The sequence below is a fragment of the Brassica napus genome, chromosome C4, assembly GCF_020379485.1.
Source record: "Brassica napus cultivar Da-Ae chromosome C4, Da-Ae, whole genome shotgun sequence".
Taxonomy (NCBI): Eukaryota; Viridiplantae; Streptophyta; class Magnoliopsida; order Brassicales; family Brassicaceae; genus Brassica; species Brassica napus.
The window spans coordinates 12,376,370-12,394,733 of record NC_063447.1 but is presented as its reverse complement, the minus strand read 5'-3'; the positions used below and the strand labels follow the sequence as shown (position 1 = coordinate 12,394,733).

At 33.0% G+C, this 18,364-nt stretch overlaps 2 protein-coding genes and 2 pseudogenes across 2 annotated transcripts; 2 read left to right on the top strand and 2 right to left on the bottom strand.

Annotated features, from left to right (window-relative positions):
• The first annotated feature begins 1,489 nt into the window (after window positions 1-1,489).
• LOC106396624 lies at window positions 1,490-9,002 on the top strand (annotated as a pseudogene).
• A 5-nt stretch (window positions 9,003-9,007) lies between these two features.
• On the bottom strand, window positions 9,008-10,563 carry LOC106395627 (annotated as a pseudogene).
• Window positions 10,564-10,875: 312 nt separating this feature from the next.
• LOC106396225 (centromere/kinetochore protein zw10 homolog) lies at window positions 10,876-14,824 on the top strand. The gene is made up of 14 exons (XM_048756146.1): window positions 10,876-11,536; window positions 11,775-11,912; window positions 11,997-12,170; window positions 12,291-12,452; window positions 12,537-12,767; window positions 12,853-13,005; window positions 13,087-13,179; window positions 13,269-13,364; window positions 13,454-13,582; window positions 13,663-13,740; window positions 13,811-13,969; window positions 14,058-14,187; window positions 14,289-14,371; window positions 14,445-14,824. Exons 1-14 carry the CDS (start codon window positions 10,979-10,981, stop codon window positions 14,523-14,525), a joined length of 2,265 nt encoding a protein of 754 aa, XP_048612103.1. The 5' UTR covers window positions 10,876-10,978; the 3' UTR covers window positions 14,526-14,824.
• A 256-nt stretch (window positions 14,825-15,080) lies between these two features.
• On the bottom strand, window positions 15,081-18,066 carry LOC106396226 (protein disulfide-isomerase 2-3). The gene is made up of 9 exons (XM_013836565.3): window positions 17,812-18,066; window positions 17,529-17,687; window positions 17,334-17,447; window positions 16,605-16,774; window positions 16,414-16,513; window positions 16,137-16,313; window positions 15,902-16,047; window positions 15,552-15,698; window positions 15,081-15,462 (listed from the first exon to the last, which is right to left on the bottom strand). The coding sequence occupies exons 1-9, from the start codon at window positions 17,941-17,943 to the stop codon at window positions 15,276-15,278; spliced, it is 1,332 nt and encodes a 443-aa protein (XP_013692019.2). The 5' UTR covers window positions 17,944-18,066; the 3' UTR covers window positions 15,081-15,275.
• Between the last annotated feature and the right edge of the window lie 298 nt (window positions 18,067-18,364).

Here is an 18,364-nt window from a genome sequence, read left to right as displayed (position 1 = left end):
AAATATGAAGTTTGTGATTATGAAAATGAAAGTTATGAGAGTTTTTTAGATGGAAATGTAGAGGAGATGAGAGGAAATGAAGTTTTTTGGGTTAGAATGAGAAAAAATGTGGTTGAAAATTGAATTCTTGAGCTTTAGAGCTCAAAAATGGTGGTTCATGGTGGTTGGAAAAATTGATGATGATGACATTTTTGTAAATAAGAAGAAATGGTTAGGGTATATTTGGTTTTTTGTTAATTTCGAAATTAATAAAAAATTAAATAAAAATGGCAATTTTGTGAATAATTCAAAAACATAGGGATAGTATGAAAATTTTATTGAAGAATAGTAATGACAAAAAAAAGAGGTTGGTTTTGGGTTTGACTAGAAATTGTGGGTTGGTTTTGAAAAACACCCTTAGTTCTTTCTCATTTATCTCATCTTTTCCTCCCATTCTTCATTTGTTCTTTTTCATATGTCTCCTCTCCTCTTTTATCTTTATCGGTTTCCTTTTCTTCTCTCTTATTTTGGTTCTTTCTTCCTTTTTCATTCTATTTTTTTTTTCTGTTTCATTTTTGAATGTGCTGATATGTTATTGATATGAATCGGGTTAATAAATCTCTATAATATTATTTGAGAAGTCAGTTTAGTATGTGTCGCTCTCACGTTAACTCTCATGATGGTTGATTACACTGATATCCTTAATGAATTAACTTACATTTAAAATACTATTATTTACTATTTTATTTAGTTTCCTTTTAAAAACAATTCCGAAAATATACACATATAATAAAAAGGAAATTGTTTATAAAGTTAAAAAAAAAGAATTGAAAAACGAAAATATATGTATATATAATATGATTTCATAAGAAAGGAAACTTCACAAAATAGTAATATTACATTTAAAAATATTTTTAAATAACATAAAATATAATTTTGAACTAATAAAATACTTTCTTTATATCAATATTTTCTTAGATGAAAATTATAAATTTCAATATAATGTGATTTCATTAAAACCAATTTACACAAATAATCTTGATATTAGAAACAAAAATATTATTTCTCTTAAAACATAATTTAAACAATAATAAAAAATTCAAAGCAGTAAAAATATTTTTATATATCTACATATTTTCTTAGATGATTACATAAAATAATTAATCAACATAAACTAATATATGTTTAACTGTCTAAAAACATTTTATAATTAGTAATATTGAAATGTTTTATTTATTTTTTTATAAATTTAGTTGACTATAATATCTTTCAATTACAGAAAAATAAATATCGATAAATTTAATTTTACTTAAAATAAACATTGTTTGATCAAATAGTTACAAAATAGTTTAATGAGGTAGATATATTATATTTTATCATTATTTAATTTATTTTTTCTTAATATTAAATATTCTTTTAAATTTTATGTTTTTATGTTTGTGGAACTTAATAGAACCATAATCAAAATACCAAAGCAAATCTGAATTCTCATTTTTAAGATTATTTAAAATAAATTTTAGTTTCCATTCAATAAATAAAATGCATAAAGTTATTTAGAATTTTTAAAATATTTTAATTATTGTAAATATTGATATGTGTACATGAGCTTTCAAAAATGTATCAGCTACTTACGCATGTAACTTTCTGTTGATCATCGCTTTATTTTCTAATATTTTTTTAAAAAACATCAACATATAATTTGATAAATATTATGAAAATACATGCACATTTGACTTAATTATAATAAAAAATAATTATAAGATTATATAATTTTATAAGAATAGTAATTTATTTTATAAATCTAAATCATAGGACAACTCAAAACATATCAAAAATGAAAATAAAATATTAACTAACTGTTACAATATAGTTCTTTTGTAAAAAAATTATCTATGCATGAAATTTCAGAATATTATCGTTTCGTTATATTAATTTATGTAATTTGGAATCAGACACTTTAGTTTATTTATTTTTTCATTCTAATCACAATATATCTTAAGTTATACATAATCTTCATAAAATATATTTACATATCTAAGGCAATAACCACCTGAATGCAAATAAGAAATTAATAAAAAGTTTAATATATAGAATAAAAAATATTACAGTTGAATTCATATATGCAATCTAATTTACCCAAATGATAACTAAATCGATTGAAAAACAACAAAATCGATTAAATATAACATATATAAAATCATATGTATGATTCAAGTAATATAATATTATTAATATAAATGATGCATATAAATTATAAATTAATTTAAAATTAAAAGTAAATAGCAATCAATTATTATAATATATTTACTTTAGAAATATTTATACCCGTACATTAGCACGGGAAAATCACCTAGTATAGTATAATACATTGCATTAGTTTTGATCAAAAATCACTCATGCTTGTTGAAAGAAAGAAAGGTCTAAACATGTGCAAAACTATCAAATTTCTCTAGAAAATATTTACATGGTTATTTTATTAAATATTTTTCTTATGATGATTATCTCACCAATTCACCTTTTTATTTCTTCATATGTAAATTTTTTGAAACACTATCTTGGAAAAAAACTTTACGATTGGAATAATAAGCAAAGTATTATAATAATCTTTTAAAAGTCATTAAAGGCATTTCGTATTGTTTATTGGACAATGACATAACTTGAAAATTTCATAAATTTGATTCACAGCAAACTATAAATTATTTCATTTGGTGAGTTTTTATTTCATTGAGAAAAATAGTCAAACAAGTTTCTAATATTTGTGGCTGCTAAATTGTAATTAGTTTACTAAGCATATTGGTCCTGTTTGTTTACGTATCGTGCGACCAGCGATCTAAGATTATATTCGTTTACGTGTCGCGCGACTACCTACGATTTGCGACTTGCAACATCGTAATTTTCCAGTACCGAAAGTGATAATATAATTAGGAATAATAACTAATCCTGTGACTTACAACTAAATAAAACTACGGATACTGACTAATTAAGTGTTCCCTTTTAACTCAATACAACACTTGAAGCTGCCCTTTTATCAGAATACACTTGAGGCTTCTTTTCTATAAATAGAAGACGGCTTGGGAAGTAGAAGAACCATAACATTCACAAGAAACCCACTCATATAATATAATGGCTACCACTACTCTCACTTTATTCCTAGGGGTTTTAGCCCTAAAGAGTACCCTTAGCTTCAACGCTGAAGCTAGGCCTCAACCAAGCGATGAGGATCTCGGTGTCGTCAATATTGGACCTAACACTGGGTATCTTGGCATCGTTATTGGACCGCATGTAAGCGAAGACTTGGGCATGATTGGACCGCACACCAACTTAGATGATGAAGAACTGGGCACCATCATTGGACCCGAGTTCGAGATCCACAAGCAAGATTTCCCCAAAGATTTCATCTTTGGAACAGCCGTTTCTGCATTTCAAGTCAGTATACCTTTGATGATATCTTAAACATAATATAATGACATCCATTAATTACAACATTGATAAACTAATCTTATCATTTTTGATGTGTTCCGAGTTATAGGTTGAAGGTGCTAAAAAAGGATCTGGGAGAGGCTTCACAAGATGGGATGAATTTACACACATGTTTCCTGGTTTTTTTTTTTTCAAGAAACACATGTTTCCTGGTATAAATTACGGTTTTCTATTAGTTAGGCCAATTCTAATAGGACACCAAAATGGTGTAATTGCATCTTCGATAAGACACCAAAATGACATCACCCCCACTAAATTTGGTGTAGAGTGAATAGTGTTACAATTCACCATACCAAATATCTAATATACATATTTTATTATATTTCATTTAATAATATATTTCAATTATTATTATTAATTATTATAAATTTGTAACTAATTTTTATTATTGTATTTTTATTTATTTCTACATAACTAAAATATTTTTAATTTTATTTCAAGTAAGTAATCACTAAATTATTATTATCATTTACTTTATATCGTAAAAAATAAAATATCATAGAACTTTTATATTTTATTTTTAATAATATAAAACTTTAGTTAATTGTACTATTTCATATGTATCTGAAATGGTTAGAGTTGAAATCATTGAAATGGTTTCTTTTATTTTGATAACTTAGTCTAACACATTTTGTTTTTATGTTAATTTTAATTCACCAAATTATATAACTAAACCCTTTATAAACAATGAATCACCACTATTGTCATATCTTTCAGACAAGGTTGAACATGGGGATGATGCAGATATGGGAGACGACTTTTATACCCGTTACAAGGTACGTCATTGTTACAATGTGTTTACTGGTTTTATAAAATACAAATTCCAATGTGTATTAAATAGTAGTATATATTATTTCATGTCTATATTGAAAGGATTGCGTGGGATGTGATATTATATAGGATGATATAAAATTAATGAAGGAATTGAAAACGAATGGGTTCAGATTTTCAATCTCATGGACCAGAATCTTCCCTCGTAAGTCCTTCGCATTCTTCCTTGTAATCATTTAACCAAACCACATACTATTAATTAGAATCTAAATGTAAATTTGAAAAGAGGTAATGTTAGCTTCTAACTTCATGCATATATCAATTCTCAGATGGAAGTGTAAGGAAAGGTGTAAACAAGGAGGGGGTGCAGTTCTACAACGATCTTATAGATGAACTTATAGCCAATGGTTGAAAACCATATAACTTAATTAAGTCATGCTCTTAAATGTTTTACCTAGTTATTTCAACTTTATCTTATAGTAAAGATTTTGTAATAATAATTAACAGAGATTCAGCCTTCTATTACTCTGTTTCACTGGGAATCCCCATTTGCTCTAGAAGTGGAGTATGGTGGTTTTTTAGACGAAAGAATTGTGTAAGTAATTTTGCATGTAAAGAAACTTCAAAATGTATTTTTATATGCCAAAAAGAAACAAAAAAAAACAATTTCCAACTATTTGATTATTTCTTATAACCAATGCTAACAAATTAATTTTAATGTAGAGAGGATTTCCGGGAGTTTGCTACATTCTGCTTTGAGAATTTTGGAGATAGGGTGAAGAACTGGGGAACATTTAACGAGCCATCGGTATATAGTGTTGCTGGTTATTCAAAAGGCAAGAAAGCGCCAGGACGGTGCTCTCCATTTGAAGTCCTCAAATGTCCCTAGCTCAGGAGATTCATCCGAAGAGCCTTACAAAGTTACTCATAACCAGATCCTTTCTCATCTTGCTGCTTTGAAGAATTCCGAAAATGCGTCAAGGTTAGTGCTAGAAATTTTCTTATATATAACCCCTAAACCCTCTATATATAATAGTTCCATTATTTCTTTGCTATGTTTGGAAATATAGTGCCAAGAGAACGGAGGGAAGATTGGAATAGTGTTGGTATCTCACTGGTACGAGCCTAAAGATCCAAATTCTAGTAAAGATGTCGAGTACGCAAGACGAGCTCTCGATTACCAACTCGGCTGGTGCGTTTCTATTTTGTTTGCCAACCCTGATATGTATTCATGATTTGATTAATATAATGTTTGATTATGTATAAGATATGGGACATACATATTGCTTTCTTAACTACGTACGAATGTGCAGGTTTCTTCGCCCTCTCACATATGGACATTATCCAACGGTAATGCAAAAAGATGTAAACGTCCGATTGCCTGAATTTACCGAAGAAGAATCTGAGAAACTAAAAAAATCTTTGGACTTTGTCGGATTAAATTACTATGGTGCATTTTTCACTACCCCTCTCACCAATATCAATGCATCGGAGCTTAGTTATACCAACGACGTAGGCGCAAAATTATCAGGTACTTTTTTTCCATTTTCATCTTTGTGAAGAAAAGAAACTTTCGCCTATTATAGCAATATTTTAAAAAAAAAATAAGGCATAAGCTAGTATTAAGGACAAAGATCCCACATCGGAAATTAGAAAAGATCTTTAGTAATATATAAGATAGATGAGTCAATCCACTTATCACTAATTGGTTTTAAGTTGGAAGTTCATCTAGCTTAACAAGGTATCAGAGTCTGATCCAAACAATCCAACCCAATCCATTATCGATCCAGCCCAAAGTCAGGCCATCGATCTCGAGGGAGCGTATTAGGAACAAAGGTCTCACATCAAAAGTTGGAAGAGATCATTAGTAATATATAAAGATATAGATGAGCCAACTCACTTATCACCAATTGGTTTTATGTTGAAAGCTCGTCTAGATTAACGGCTAGTACTAGACTACTAGTCTTATATAAAGATTCATGGTAGTATAATATATAATTATAAAACATAGTTTATTTGATGAAAGCACTTTGGTAATTAGGATAAATAAAACATTGAGTTATAATGAAAACATAGCTTTCTTAAGTAACAAATATGTAGATGATTAGTAGGCAAATTTTCAAGAAACATTTTAAAAAAATTATTTCAAATTAATATTACTGATAGAAATTTCCAAAATAGAGAAAACTAATTATATCTAACTCTTAAATCTCAATCCCACCTCCACTATCTGAATACTAAACCATAATCAAACCTTAATAACTAAATATTAAACTCAAATATGAAATATATTTACATTATATTTTAATAAATGCTCTTTTAGGATTTTTTCCATGTATGCTAATTTTACTATAAAACGTGATTTAAAACTATTTGACAATATTTTTTGGCACTTTTTAATTATTAATTATTAAAGAATTAGAGTAATTAGAACGATAGAAATTATAGTTTTTGATGCATCTTCTGAAATACTTTTAAAATTAAAGTTGATAAAAGTTTACTTTTGTTTGAGTATGGCATAAGAAACATTGAGTGAATGAGTGCTTTTTACAAAATAAAAATAATTATTGTTTTATAATTACTATTTTGTTTGTTAATTAAGTTTTCATATATTAGTGCTTTATATTATTTTGTATTATTAGTTTACTACTATATTTTTATGATTTATTCTTTAATCGCACGGCTGTCTATGTATATGTGAAAATGTGTGTTTCTTTGGTTCCTGCAGCTGAGCAAAACCATTCACCACATCTCAAGGTATCACATTACACATGAGCACATTATATGTAGATTATGGATTTTAATTGACTGTGAAAAAATCTGTCAAGTATTTTTTTTTTTATGGTTTTCGAAAGTATTTCTTTCTTTTTTTAATTCTACGAAAGTATTTCACTTACAAAATTACTAAAGTGGATGGCTTTTAATTCACAAAAACAAATGAAAATGATCGGTTAACAACCTATATACTATATATGTCTTGTTTAATCTGCAGACAACTTCAATGGGGATAGTGATATATCCAGCGCCAGCGGGTTTGATGAATCTCTTGAGACATATCCAAGACGAATACAAGAATCCAGAAATTTATATCATGGAGAATGGTAACCCAACTAACAATATATAAATACATACTCATATGCACATGTGTACATGTATGTGACTGAGTAATTACTAAACATTGCGATGGTGTTGGTTTCTTTTTTTGTAAAAAAAAAGTATTCTGATTAAAATTAAATTGGTAGGGATGGACGAAATCGACAACGGAACCAAGACTGTAGCCGAAGCCACAAATGACTACGGGAGAAAAGAGTTTATTAAACCATCTCCAACCTCGAGCTATTTTTGCCTCTATACTCTATAATAGAGTAAAATCTACTCCAATCCATCTCTATTTCTTCCCCTAAAATAGAGATTGCTATTTTTTCCTCTATATTTGGAGGTAAAAATAGCATTCCTCTATAACAGAGTCAAACTTTTTTATTTACAAATTAGTCATTTACCTTTTTGTAATTATGATAAAAGTATTTATTTATGGAGAAATACAATTTCTTTTACATATAACAACACAGTTTTTTGTTTACATAATAATTCTTAAGTTTTCACAATTATAAATAACATAAATAAAAGAATTATTATTATTTTATGTAAAACGAAAATTTTTATTTAACAAATGATATTTAAAGTTTTATATGTAATTAAAGTTCAAACTAAAATTAAAAGTTTCACGTATACTTTTCATATGGATAACATATTTTTTAAGTTCAACCTAAATATTAATTAATACAACATACTCCAACAACTTTGATAAAAACTCATTTCTCATTTCGGAATGCATTAATAATCATTTATAAGAAAATATAGTAATATTGATGGTTAGATAATGTCTATTATATTTTGTATTATGTCTTTTTGAGTAAAATATTTAGTTTACATAATATTGCAATTTTATGAAAAATCAAAAATTAAAATAAAATGATCAATTTTTAACATTTATAAGTAAAATGTGTTAATTGTAAAACATAAAAAGAATTTTGTATGAATGTTCCTTTTTAGAGGAAAATATAGAAAAATACATTGGAGAGGAACTCAACTCTATTATAGAGTTCCTCTGTTATAGATGAAAAAATAGAGAAATACATTGGAGATGATCTTAAGAGTCACATCTTAATCATGGGTAAAGCCATCAGGTATATACAAATATATCACTAACTAATATGTTTACTAAAAATACTTTTATAATAATTAACTAAAGGCATAGAAAAATACTTTTATATCACACATGTAATGGACAACTTCGAGTGGGAGAAAGGGTATAAAATGAGGTTTGGACTGTATTATGTAGATTACGAGTTTCTTGATTCGTGAGGTTAAAGGGTTACTACATATGGTCATTCATCTGAAAAATGGCTAAACGAGTTTCTTGATTCCAAAGAGTCTCTCCACAAATGCTACTTCGAAGGCCATCGTGAGAAAGGATATGCTCCCAAGCTGTTCGACACTGAGTATTTGGATCCTGATAACTGGCGTCTAAGCTACGCAAGTTATATCTGAAGAAATTGTGAAAGTATGATATGATCATCGATCTACTATCTTTTCGGTTAACGTCAAGCTTCAGCTAATCATATATTTATGTAGTATAAATAATATGTATTTGACAAAAAAAAATTGAAAAAACTATGCAGTGTGCGATGAATACAAAGCTGACATGGTGATGTTCTCTATATACTTTTTCTATGTATTTTTGTCTTCAGAAAAAAAAAAATTGTATTTGTGTCTTTGCGAGGGCATGAGTCTGCATGCATACACGAACTAATAATAAAAAGAAGAAAACTATTACGGAATGTTAATTTCATGTATTCTGTTTTTTTCCTAAAGCAGTTACCTCAAGTCTAAGATGAAAGACATAATTAAATTAAGAAAAATACAGAAGAATCTTTTACCAAAAAAAAATATAGAAGAATAAATAAAAAGCAACAAACTTGAGAAAATAAATATATTTTTTTTTGTAACTAGCTTTCTTATATATATAAAATGCAAATTAAAAAGATTTTACAAAAGCCCAATGGCTCTAGTTTAAGAGCAAGTCCAGTAACTCATATAGTAATAACCCGATTATCCTTGAAAAGTCCAGCTGAGAGGAAAGGAGAGGAAGGAAGTGGTTTTTTGTGATGAAGAGGAGAAGTTACGGAGAGGTGAAGCGCAGAGGTGAAGCGGTCGTTGTCTTTAGTCGATCATCGGAGCCATTGTTGCATCATCTCTGAAACTCTCTTCGGGTTTGTGGATCGGAAACTCAAGATCTTGTTCCTTATCTGCCGATCAATCTGGTTGAACAGCGAATCAATCGAGGGAAATTGATTTGCATGCAAGAGAAAATAAAATTTAAACAAAGAAAAGTATGACTATATAATGAACCGATGAACCATGCATGATCAAGCATATATCCTCATCTTGTTAATCACTTTGTAAACATTATCCACGTCATCATCATCGTCATCTTTGACCTCCTCCAAACACCGCTCATTATCGTCCCGGAGACTTCCATCGCCGCCGCCACATCCTCCTCTGCTGACGTCCGCAGCACTAGACACGACTCGCATGAAAGAAGTGCACAAAAGAAGTGATAAGAGGCAAACATATGATAAACTCTCTAGCTGCAGCCATGGATCAGACTCTTTCTCTCTCTTGTCTAAAACAGATTACAATAGATTAGTCGAACTGCTTTAAAAAGCTTTGGCTCTTTGTCTATTGTATTTTTTTATTACGTTTTACTGTAACATTTATGTTTATACAAGAAATGGAATTTCCTATTAATGGTACTTAGAGTAATACTTTGCGCTGTTCTTAAGGCTAACTAACTGTTGCAGCATTTTGAACTTATTTTCTCTTCCAAATAATCACTTATTTAGAAAATGAATTTCTTCATTTTGGCTGGTAATATTCAAAGTTATTAAATTATTAAATGTTTAGTTAAGTTGTTTAGTTTTATCAAACATAGACTACAGATGGATAAATATCTGTAAAATTTGATACGATTTGCACCCATTTCTAGTCGAAATAAGTATCTTTTTGCAAATCGTTTAAGGCACTAGGTAAGCATGGTCATGTGTACCTGCTCGAATTTAAATCAGTTCTTTTGAATATATTAAAATTAAAGATTCAGACTCTCTTCAAATAAATTTGGTTTTCGAATAGGGTTGAGAGATTTGGATATATGGCTTAAAATCAGTGTTCAGTAGAATACCCACTAATATGGTTTAGATTGAGTATTTTTATGCAAAATAATGACAAATAATGACAAAAAATAGAATATGACGGACTTGCCGTGATTTATGAATGTTTTTTTTCAAAAAAAGAAAATAATAATGAAAAATATTATTTAAAACATCTGAATTATTTAGATTATTTAAAAATAAATAACAATATTAGTTTGATTATTTATATTTATTATTAGTCCTTTTTTGCTCACTTATTATTAGTACTATTACATTACTTAGATATACATTTATTTGGATATTTTTGGATGTTCATTCGATTTTCAATTTGGTTCAGGTTCAATACCAACTTTCTGATGTAGTAGTTTAGGACTATCCTTCAACTATTTAAGTCGAATCGAATCCGGCCCAGGTTCAGCACAAGGTTTACCCGTTTGGGCCTACCATTCTATATAATAAGCCCAATAGAAAATTCAAACGAAAATAATGGTCCAGTGTCATCGTCCTCCTTCGACGAAGACCACCGTCCCTCCGTCATGCCGGAGATCGACGCGTTATTTGATTCTCTCAACGTCCGGGAACTTCTCTCCGGACACGATCTCGACGATCCGACGACTCCATTATCAGCTCCGGATCTCCGTCTCCTCGTAAACCGTCTAGAGTCCCATTCCCTCCGGATCAAGTCCAAAGTCCAGTCCTACCTCCTCGCACACCACTCCGAATTCTCAGACCTTTTCTCGACCTGCCAAGACGCCGTCTCCAGGACTCGTCTGATCTCCGACGACGTCTCCGATGTCGTGCAATTGGTTTCCGACCGTCCGATTGATGTAGAGATTCGAGAAGTGGTCGATGAGATAAGGGAGAAGACCAAGGAAGTAAGGGTGAAGAGAGAGTCGCTCGGTTTGGTGAACGCGGTCGTGGGGGTCTGCGAGGCGTTGCGGGAAACGAAGGAAGCTTTGAAGTGCGGAGGGTTTGGGTTCGCTGCTGAGAGGATCAGAGAGATTAAAGTCGTGTTGAGGGTTGGTGAAGAGGAAGAAGGAGAACCTGTTGCTTACGTTTTGCTTAGGAGAGAGTGGTCTGATTGTTTTGATGAGGTGAGCCAATGGGTGTCATAAAAATCTAATCTTTCTTCTGAAACGAGAAGCAGTGAGCCAATGGGTATCGTAAAGATGTAATCTTTATTCTGAAACGGGAAGTAATGAGTTTGAAGTTTTCATTTTTGTTTGCTGACTTCACTGAGTTTTCGTTGGAGGAAGTTGTGTTATTGTTAAGTCTTTTCATCTTGCTTACTGAGAATGTGGTGGTTTAGAAGATTTGTGTCTGTGTTTGCAGATTCAGGAGGTTCTTGCAAAATTCGTGGAAACTGCAGTGCGTTTCGAGCTGGACTCGCGTGAGCTCAGGATTAGTTATCAGCTAAGCGTTGGTGAGACTAATGGAATCGCTCTTAGAACGGTTCTCGAGGCAATGGAGGTATGAATGTGAATACTATTTTTTTCTCTATGAATCATTTGTTTTTTGCGCTATTTGTGTTTTAACTGCTCTGGATTTTTCTAGGTGATTGGAATGTTAGACTATGGGCTTGCGAAAGCAGCTGACTCAATCTTCAAGCACGTCATTACCCCAGCTGTAACTCATTCATCCACTTTTTTTGCTGTAGAAGATTCATGTAAAACTTCAGGGGAAGTAGCCGAAGCGACATTAAACCTAGAACAATCCCTAGATCACAAGGTAAGCTATTTGTATGGAACAATGAGACACCTGCCGATTATCCATCTCATGAGATCAGTGCTTCTTGGTATTTTCTGCCCTGGTCCTTGTCTTCTAATCGTCTTACCTTCTTGAATGCAGACTGAAGATGTGGACGGAGATGCAATATATTCAGGAGTTCTTACAGTTGTTAAATTCGTTTGCAGCTCCTTGTGCTTTGGAAACGTTACGTGGATCCATTCGTTCGGGCGATTGACATGGCCGAGGTTATCAGAGCTAATTATTTCTAAGTTTCTTTCAAAGGTTCGTTTTAATAACTCTTTGGTAGAGAGAAGAGCATTTTTCCTCCACTGAACTTTAACTGTATGTTGTTCCCTTTGGAGTCAGGTTGTCCCAGAAGATGCTTCTAAATTTGCCGACTTTCAGAAAGTTATTGAGAGGACCTCTCAGTTTGAAACAGCTCTGAAGGAACTGAGTTTCGTTTCACCGTCTGACTCAGAGGGAAGGCTCAGCAAATATGCTGAAAATGTGGAGGTTCATTTTGCATCTAGAAAGAAGATTGAGATTCTAGCAAAAGCAAGAAGTCTGATGTTGCAGTGTAACTTTACGATTCCTCAGGTGAGCTTTGATTATCGTTAACGTATAACTGCATCAACCTTCCTTCTCATGTATTGATCATGATTATGAAATCATTTTTTTTCAGGGACTTGCTACCAGTTTGAAGTCTGACGGTGCGGATGAGTCTTTAGATGCAAATTCGTCAAAGCTCATCGTTCGCTTACTTTTTTCATCTGAAATGTGTGTGGTGTCGGAAGCTGCTTCTCAACTTGTTCACTTGGTGCATAAGACTCTCGAGGTAGCTCTTTCGGATTTTTGCTATTCAGCATTAGCAATTTTCAGTCTTGGTTGGGATAATAAACTCTGTTTACCTGCACAGGATGTTTGTTTGTCTTCTGCAAGGGTTGGTTTAGAGTTCTACCACGCTGCTCGAGATTCTATACTTCTTTATGAAGCTGTTGTTCCCGTCAAAGTTAGTGAAAGAATAGTTGAATGAATAATCTTTCACAAATATGCGCGAAGTCTTATCTTTCTTATTCCTTGCTTTCTCGTAATGTGAAGTTAGGGAAACAAATCAGTGGCATCAATCAGGCTGCTGTTCTTCTGCACAACGATTGTCTATATTTGTTTGAAGAGATACTTGGACTTGCTTTTGAGGTATGGACAGATGTGTGTTATGCAATATAAACCGCTGTTTTGAACTTTCTTTGATGGAGAAACTGACGTCATCATCATTTTGTTCACAGTATCGTGCTAGCTTCCCTAGTTCCATCAAGGAGTATGCAGTATTTGCTGATATAGCCCCAAGATTTAAATTGATGGCGGAAGAAGTTTTACAAAGACAAGTTCAGCTTGTTATTTCAAGTTTGCAGGAGGTAAGTTTCAGGGGAAATTAGTATTATATGAAGTTTAAAGAGCATTGATTCTTCATCTAATATTTTGCGTCTGTCAACAGGCTATAGACAGTGCAGATGGATTTCAAGATACTCATCAAATAAAGCAATTCGAATCTGCAAAATTTAGCGTTGAGCAGGTAATTGCTCAGTCTATAAACATCTGTTTTTGATTTACCCTTTTATCAGGAAGATGCAATTGTTTTATAGGTTGTCTTTAGTCTAGAGAAAGTGCATCTGATATGGAAGCCAGTACTACTACCCAAAACTTACAAACAAAGCATGCGCATGGTTTTGGAGTCGGTGTTTCGAAGAATAACCAGAGACATTCTTCTTCTGGACGACATGGCTGCTGATGAAACTTTTCAGGTATAACTGTTTCTTCTTGGCTAGTCCCTTGGGCAATGGTTCTTTATAATTGGCTATTAAAACGGTTTTGCTTATTCTCACTTCTCAGCTACAAAGATTGATTCATCTCATGTTGGAGAATCTATCTTCTTTACTCGGTTCCTTGAAATCTGCAGACGACACTTCTCGTCCTCTTGATGATCTCATACCATCTTTGCGTAAAACTCGAAAACTAGCAGGCATGTCTTTACTATTTGTTCATTTATTTTCCCCTTGGTATTGGTGGCTCAGTGAATTTTTCGTTCCATGGCTCCTTTTGCTTTGTATTTCTCATTTACAGAACTATTGGATATGCCTCTTAAGTCTATAACTTCAGCTTGGGGAAGTGGCGAATTGTTTAGTTGCAATTATACAAGAACAGAGGTACAGTCTTTTTTTTTCACTTGTTTTACCTCATGAAGAGATTCTGAAGCTTTTGTAATGATGTGTGTTGCAGGTACAAGATTTCATCAAGGCTATATTTACAGATTCACCGTTGAGAAAAGAATGTTTATGGAGGATAGAAGACGTTAGCTAGTAGCAGGAGGTGATAAAACGAAAACCGGTTATAGACATGAGAAGAAGCAAAATGATCCTTTGTTGTGGAAGAGTCATGTGAGCTTTTTATCATCAACACTTGTGTAAGAAAGCTTAGTTGATGAGTTTAAGCTTTAGGCTTCAAAAGCGTGTCCAGATTGTTGTACATGATTTTAGATTTGGTCATAATTAGAGTTAAGGGAGAAAAGGCTCAACTAATCTTATGGGGAAGTCATGAACAGTGTTCAGTGTTTGAATCAACTTGTGTTACTTGGTTGATTTCAGTTCAATTTTTGGCAAGATCATAGAAACAAATAACTAACTAAAACATTTGGTTTAAGCCTCTAGTTCATGAACTGAAAATATTTCAAGAGTTGGTGTACTTTATTAAGAAGACAAAACCACTAAATCAAAAGTGAAGAGCGATGTAATCTAATGTCACTCCCACCAAAGATTCTCTGCCTGCCTGATAATGTCTATACGTTTGCAAGTTCTACATATGGATTTGTTATTTGTCTCTTATCTTACTTTCTTTGTACTAGGAGGACAAAACCACTGAAACAAAAGTGAAGAGCGATGTACTCTAAGATCACTCCCACCAAAGATTCTCTGATAATGAGTATATGTTTGGGAAGTTCTACATAAGGATGGTTCCAGTCTCTTATCATGCTTTTTTTGGCAAAATATAAAGAGAGAAACATTAACGGTTCGCAATCCAAAAGTAGAGAAATCAGGTCACATCTTGGATTCTTCACAGCTCATCCTTGGTTCCTACATTAGCATCATCATCACCTCCCATGAGTTCTTCAAGTGAGAATTCATCTTCCTCCATCACTTCCCCGTCTTTACCGTCCCACGCTTTTGTCACAACGATCTCCGGTGTTCCGTTCATTGGCACGTTTCCTTTTCCACCGGCCCCAGCATCCTTCACAAATTCTCTGATGTAACACAAACAAAGATTATAAGAGTGGAGAAATCACTAAACTGGTTTATGAACCATTGAGATATCTAGTAAAGCCGAACTTACAAGAGGTGTTGAAGCTCAAATGCGCTTTTAAGAGGAGCATACACTCCTTTCTTCACGTTCATGGCTACCATTGCTGGATAACCGTATCCTCCCACGTTAACTCTCTTCTCCAAATCCGGCTGCGTTACAGCCGCCACCCACACAAAACTGCAACATTTACATGAGATTTTCATTCTAAATTTAGGAATGTCCGGACACTTGTATAAGATTGTCTGTTGATTCTTTGACGCAACTTTCAGGTATGACTTTGCTCAGTTTAGGTTCCAAAGAACACTAAAAACATCAATACCGAGGAGGCTCTAAAACAGGGCCATGATGCATCAGCGAGAAAACAATATTTCTTAGCATACCTGTAAGGATGTCTCTTAAACTTCTCGGCAACGGACAACAACATCTCGAGATACTTGTTCCTTCCTTCAGCTTTGGAATCGAGAATGTCAGGTAGGAAAGAGACAAAGCAAATAGCAGCGGAACCACACTTCTTTTCCATGACATCCTATACAATCACCATACAACAATGTCAATGTCTTGATTTGGAGCAGGGAGTACCATCTAAAAGAGAAGTAAGTGATATGAAAACGATACCGGTCCAGTTAGTTCAGTTACTTCAACAGGCCCAGCACTAGCCTCCACAAGTTCTGTAGCAAAAGATTCTATAGCTGACGCAGATCTAGCACCATCATAAGCATATGGGCTGCTTTTGTCTACACCAAATACCATAATTGTAGGGAATCCTTGCACCTTAAATCTGCTCATAATCGACTGTAATGTATAACAATATTGGTCAGAACTTATCACGGGACCAAATGAATAGAGGAGTTTTGATACAAAAGATATGACTGTAAACATTTATAGTGCTTACCTGCTCAACATCGCAATTGACATGACCTAATTTCACCTTCCCCTTCAAGTTCTTTGCAGCTCTTTTCCACTCAGGAGCAAGCTTTTTGCAGTGTCCACACCTTTTGGAAGAAAGGAAAAAGAAACCTTGTTACTTCCACCAATAAAGTTTTAAGCCATGAACAGTCCAGCGTGTCGGTAATCACAACTTACCAAGGTGCGAAAAACTCAACGATCCAGAGGTCATTGCTTTTGATGACCAACTCATCAAAGTTGCTAGAGTTCAATTCCACGGATGCACTAGGCTCAGATTTCTTTTCCCTAGATCCTCCTCCAGATGGTTTACTTTTTCCTTCCAAACGGTCACTCAGGAGAGCCTTAATCTGAGAAAAACTTAACATAAATCAGCATTTCTGAGTGCAGGAACACGATTTTGGTAGATAAATGTTATATGTGCAATGCAAATTAAAATAACATAATGGCCACTTTTGGCTCATAAATTTATATTCACTAAATAGCTACAAATGTGAAGATAGTTTGCATCTCAATATGCTGACCCCATTCAGATCATCAACTGCTACGGCTACCCTTTGTATCTTGAAATTTTACTTTTTAAATAGGAAAAGGGCTACGAAAAATAAACAGAGCAGTGTTATACTTTGTTTGACTGACAATCAGTGCGATTCAAATACATAGCTATGCAGTACTTCAAAAATCTCTAAAGAGTAAAAATTTATTCTACATATTTTTGGCATTCAACTATCAGGATACGTAATCTACTCCTCACCAAAAGAAACTAACATGGTAGGTTCACTCTCATTTATTGTAGCAGGAACATCTTATACTATGCACCCAATCATGCCATGTGGCACTAATCTCCTGATAATAGAAAAATATGTAATCAGGAATCAACAAAGGAGGCAGGCATGTAAGTAACCAAACCTGCTTGTAAGCAAAATTAGCAATGGATTTAGCATCTCTAGCTCCTTGGTAATCAACAGGAGGCTTTCCAGGAACAAAGACCTTGATGGTTGGGAACCCTTGAATACCATAATCCTGTTACATTGTAGTAGCAGTAAAAAAGTTACAAGCTTTGGATGATAACTATATCACTGTGTCAAAAAAAAATCAACAAACCTGAGCAGCAGACTGGTGGGCGTCAGCATCAATAGCTGCAACGGTAGCGACACCTTTCAAAACACTAGCCACTTTCTCCCACGTTGGTGTAAGAGCTTTACAATGACCACACCACGGTGCAAAGAACTCTACCAACACAACTCCATTTGAATTAAGTACCTGACAATGTTTAACAACAACCAAAATCAATTCTCAATCCGGTTTACCCAAACAACAAATTGTTAAACCGGATCTGTAAACCCAGCTCGTAAATCACGGACTCAATCTTCAAAAAGGATGTTACCTTGGATTTGAAGTTAGAAGCAGTGAGCTGAACCACAGGGGACGAAGATCCGTAAAGAGCGTTGGTGAGATTGAGGAATCCGAATGAAAGGCACAGAAGCGTGAGCCACGTTGATGGTGATTTGATGTACATTGTTTCTTCTTCCTATTCTCTTTCGTTCACTTTCTCTCCCGAAACTGTATCCCTTTTCTCTCGATCCTGTGAAGCAGCAGATTTAAGAACACAGACTACGTGGAGTTACGTAGGTTAACCAATTATATCATGACACATCATTGTAAATGGCCGTCGTTACTTTGTTTCCCTTTCTGGGCCAAGCCTCTGACTGAGAGAGTGGGGTCCCATTTTTGTTCAGATTTCGCTTGAAAGAAAAAATAAAACTCATCTCTTTAGCTGCAAATGGTAATTATCATCAAATGAAATTAGTAGAATAAATGTGAATAGAATAGGTTAAAAATGAAATATATTCATTTACATTCATTTTTATCAAACCTGTAGATTTTTTTTTAACAATGGTTTTGTATATATTTTTAGGATTTGTTTCGGAAGTAATTCA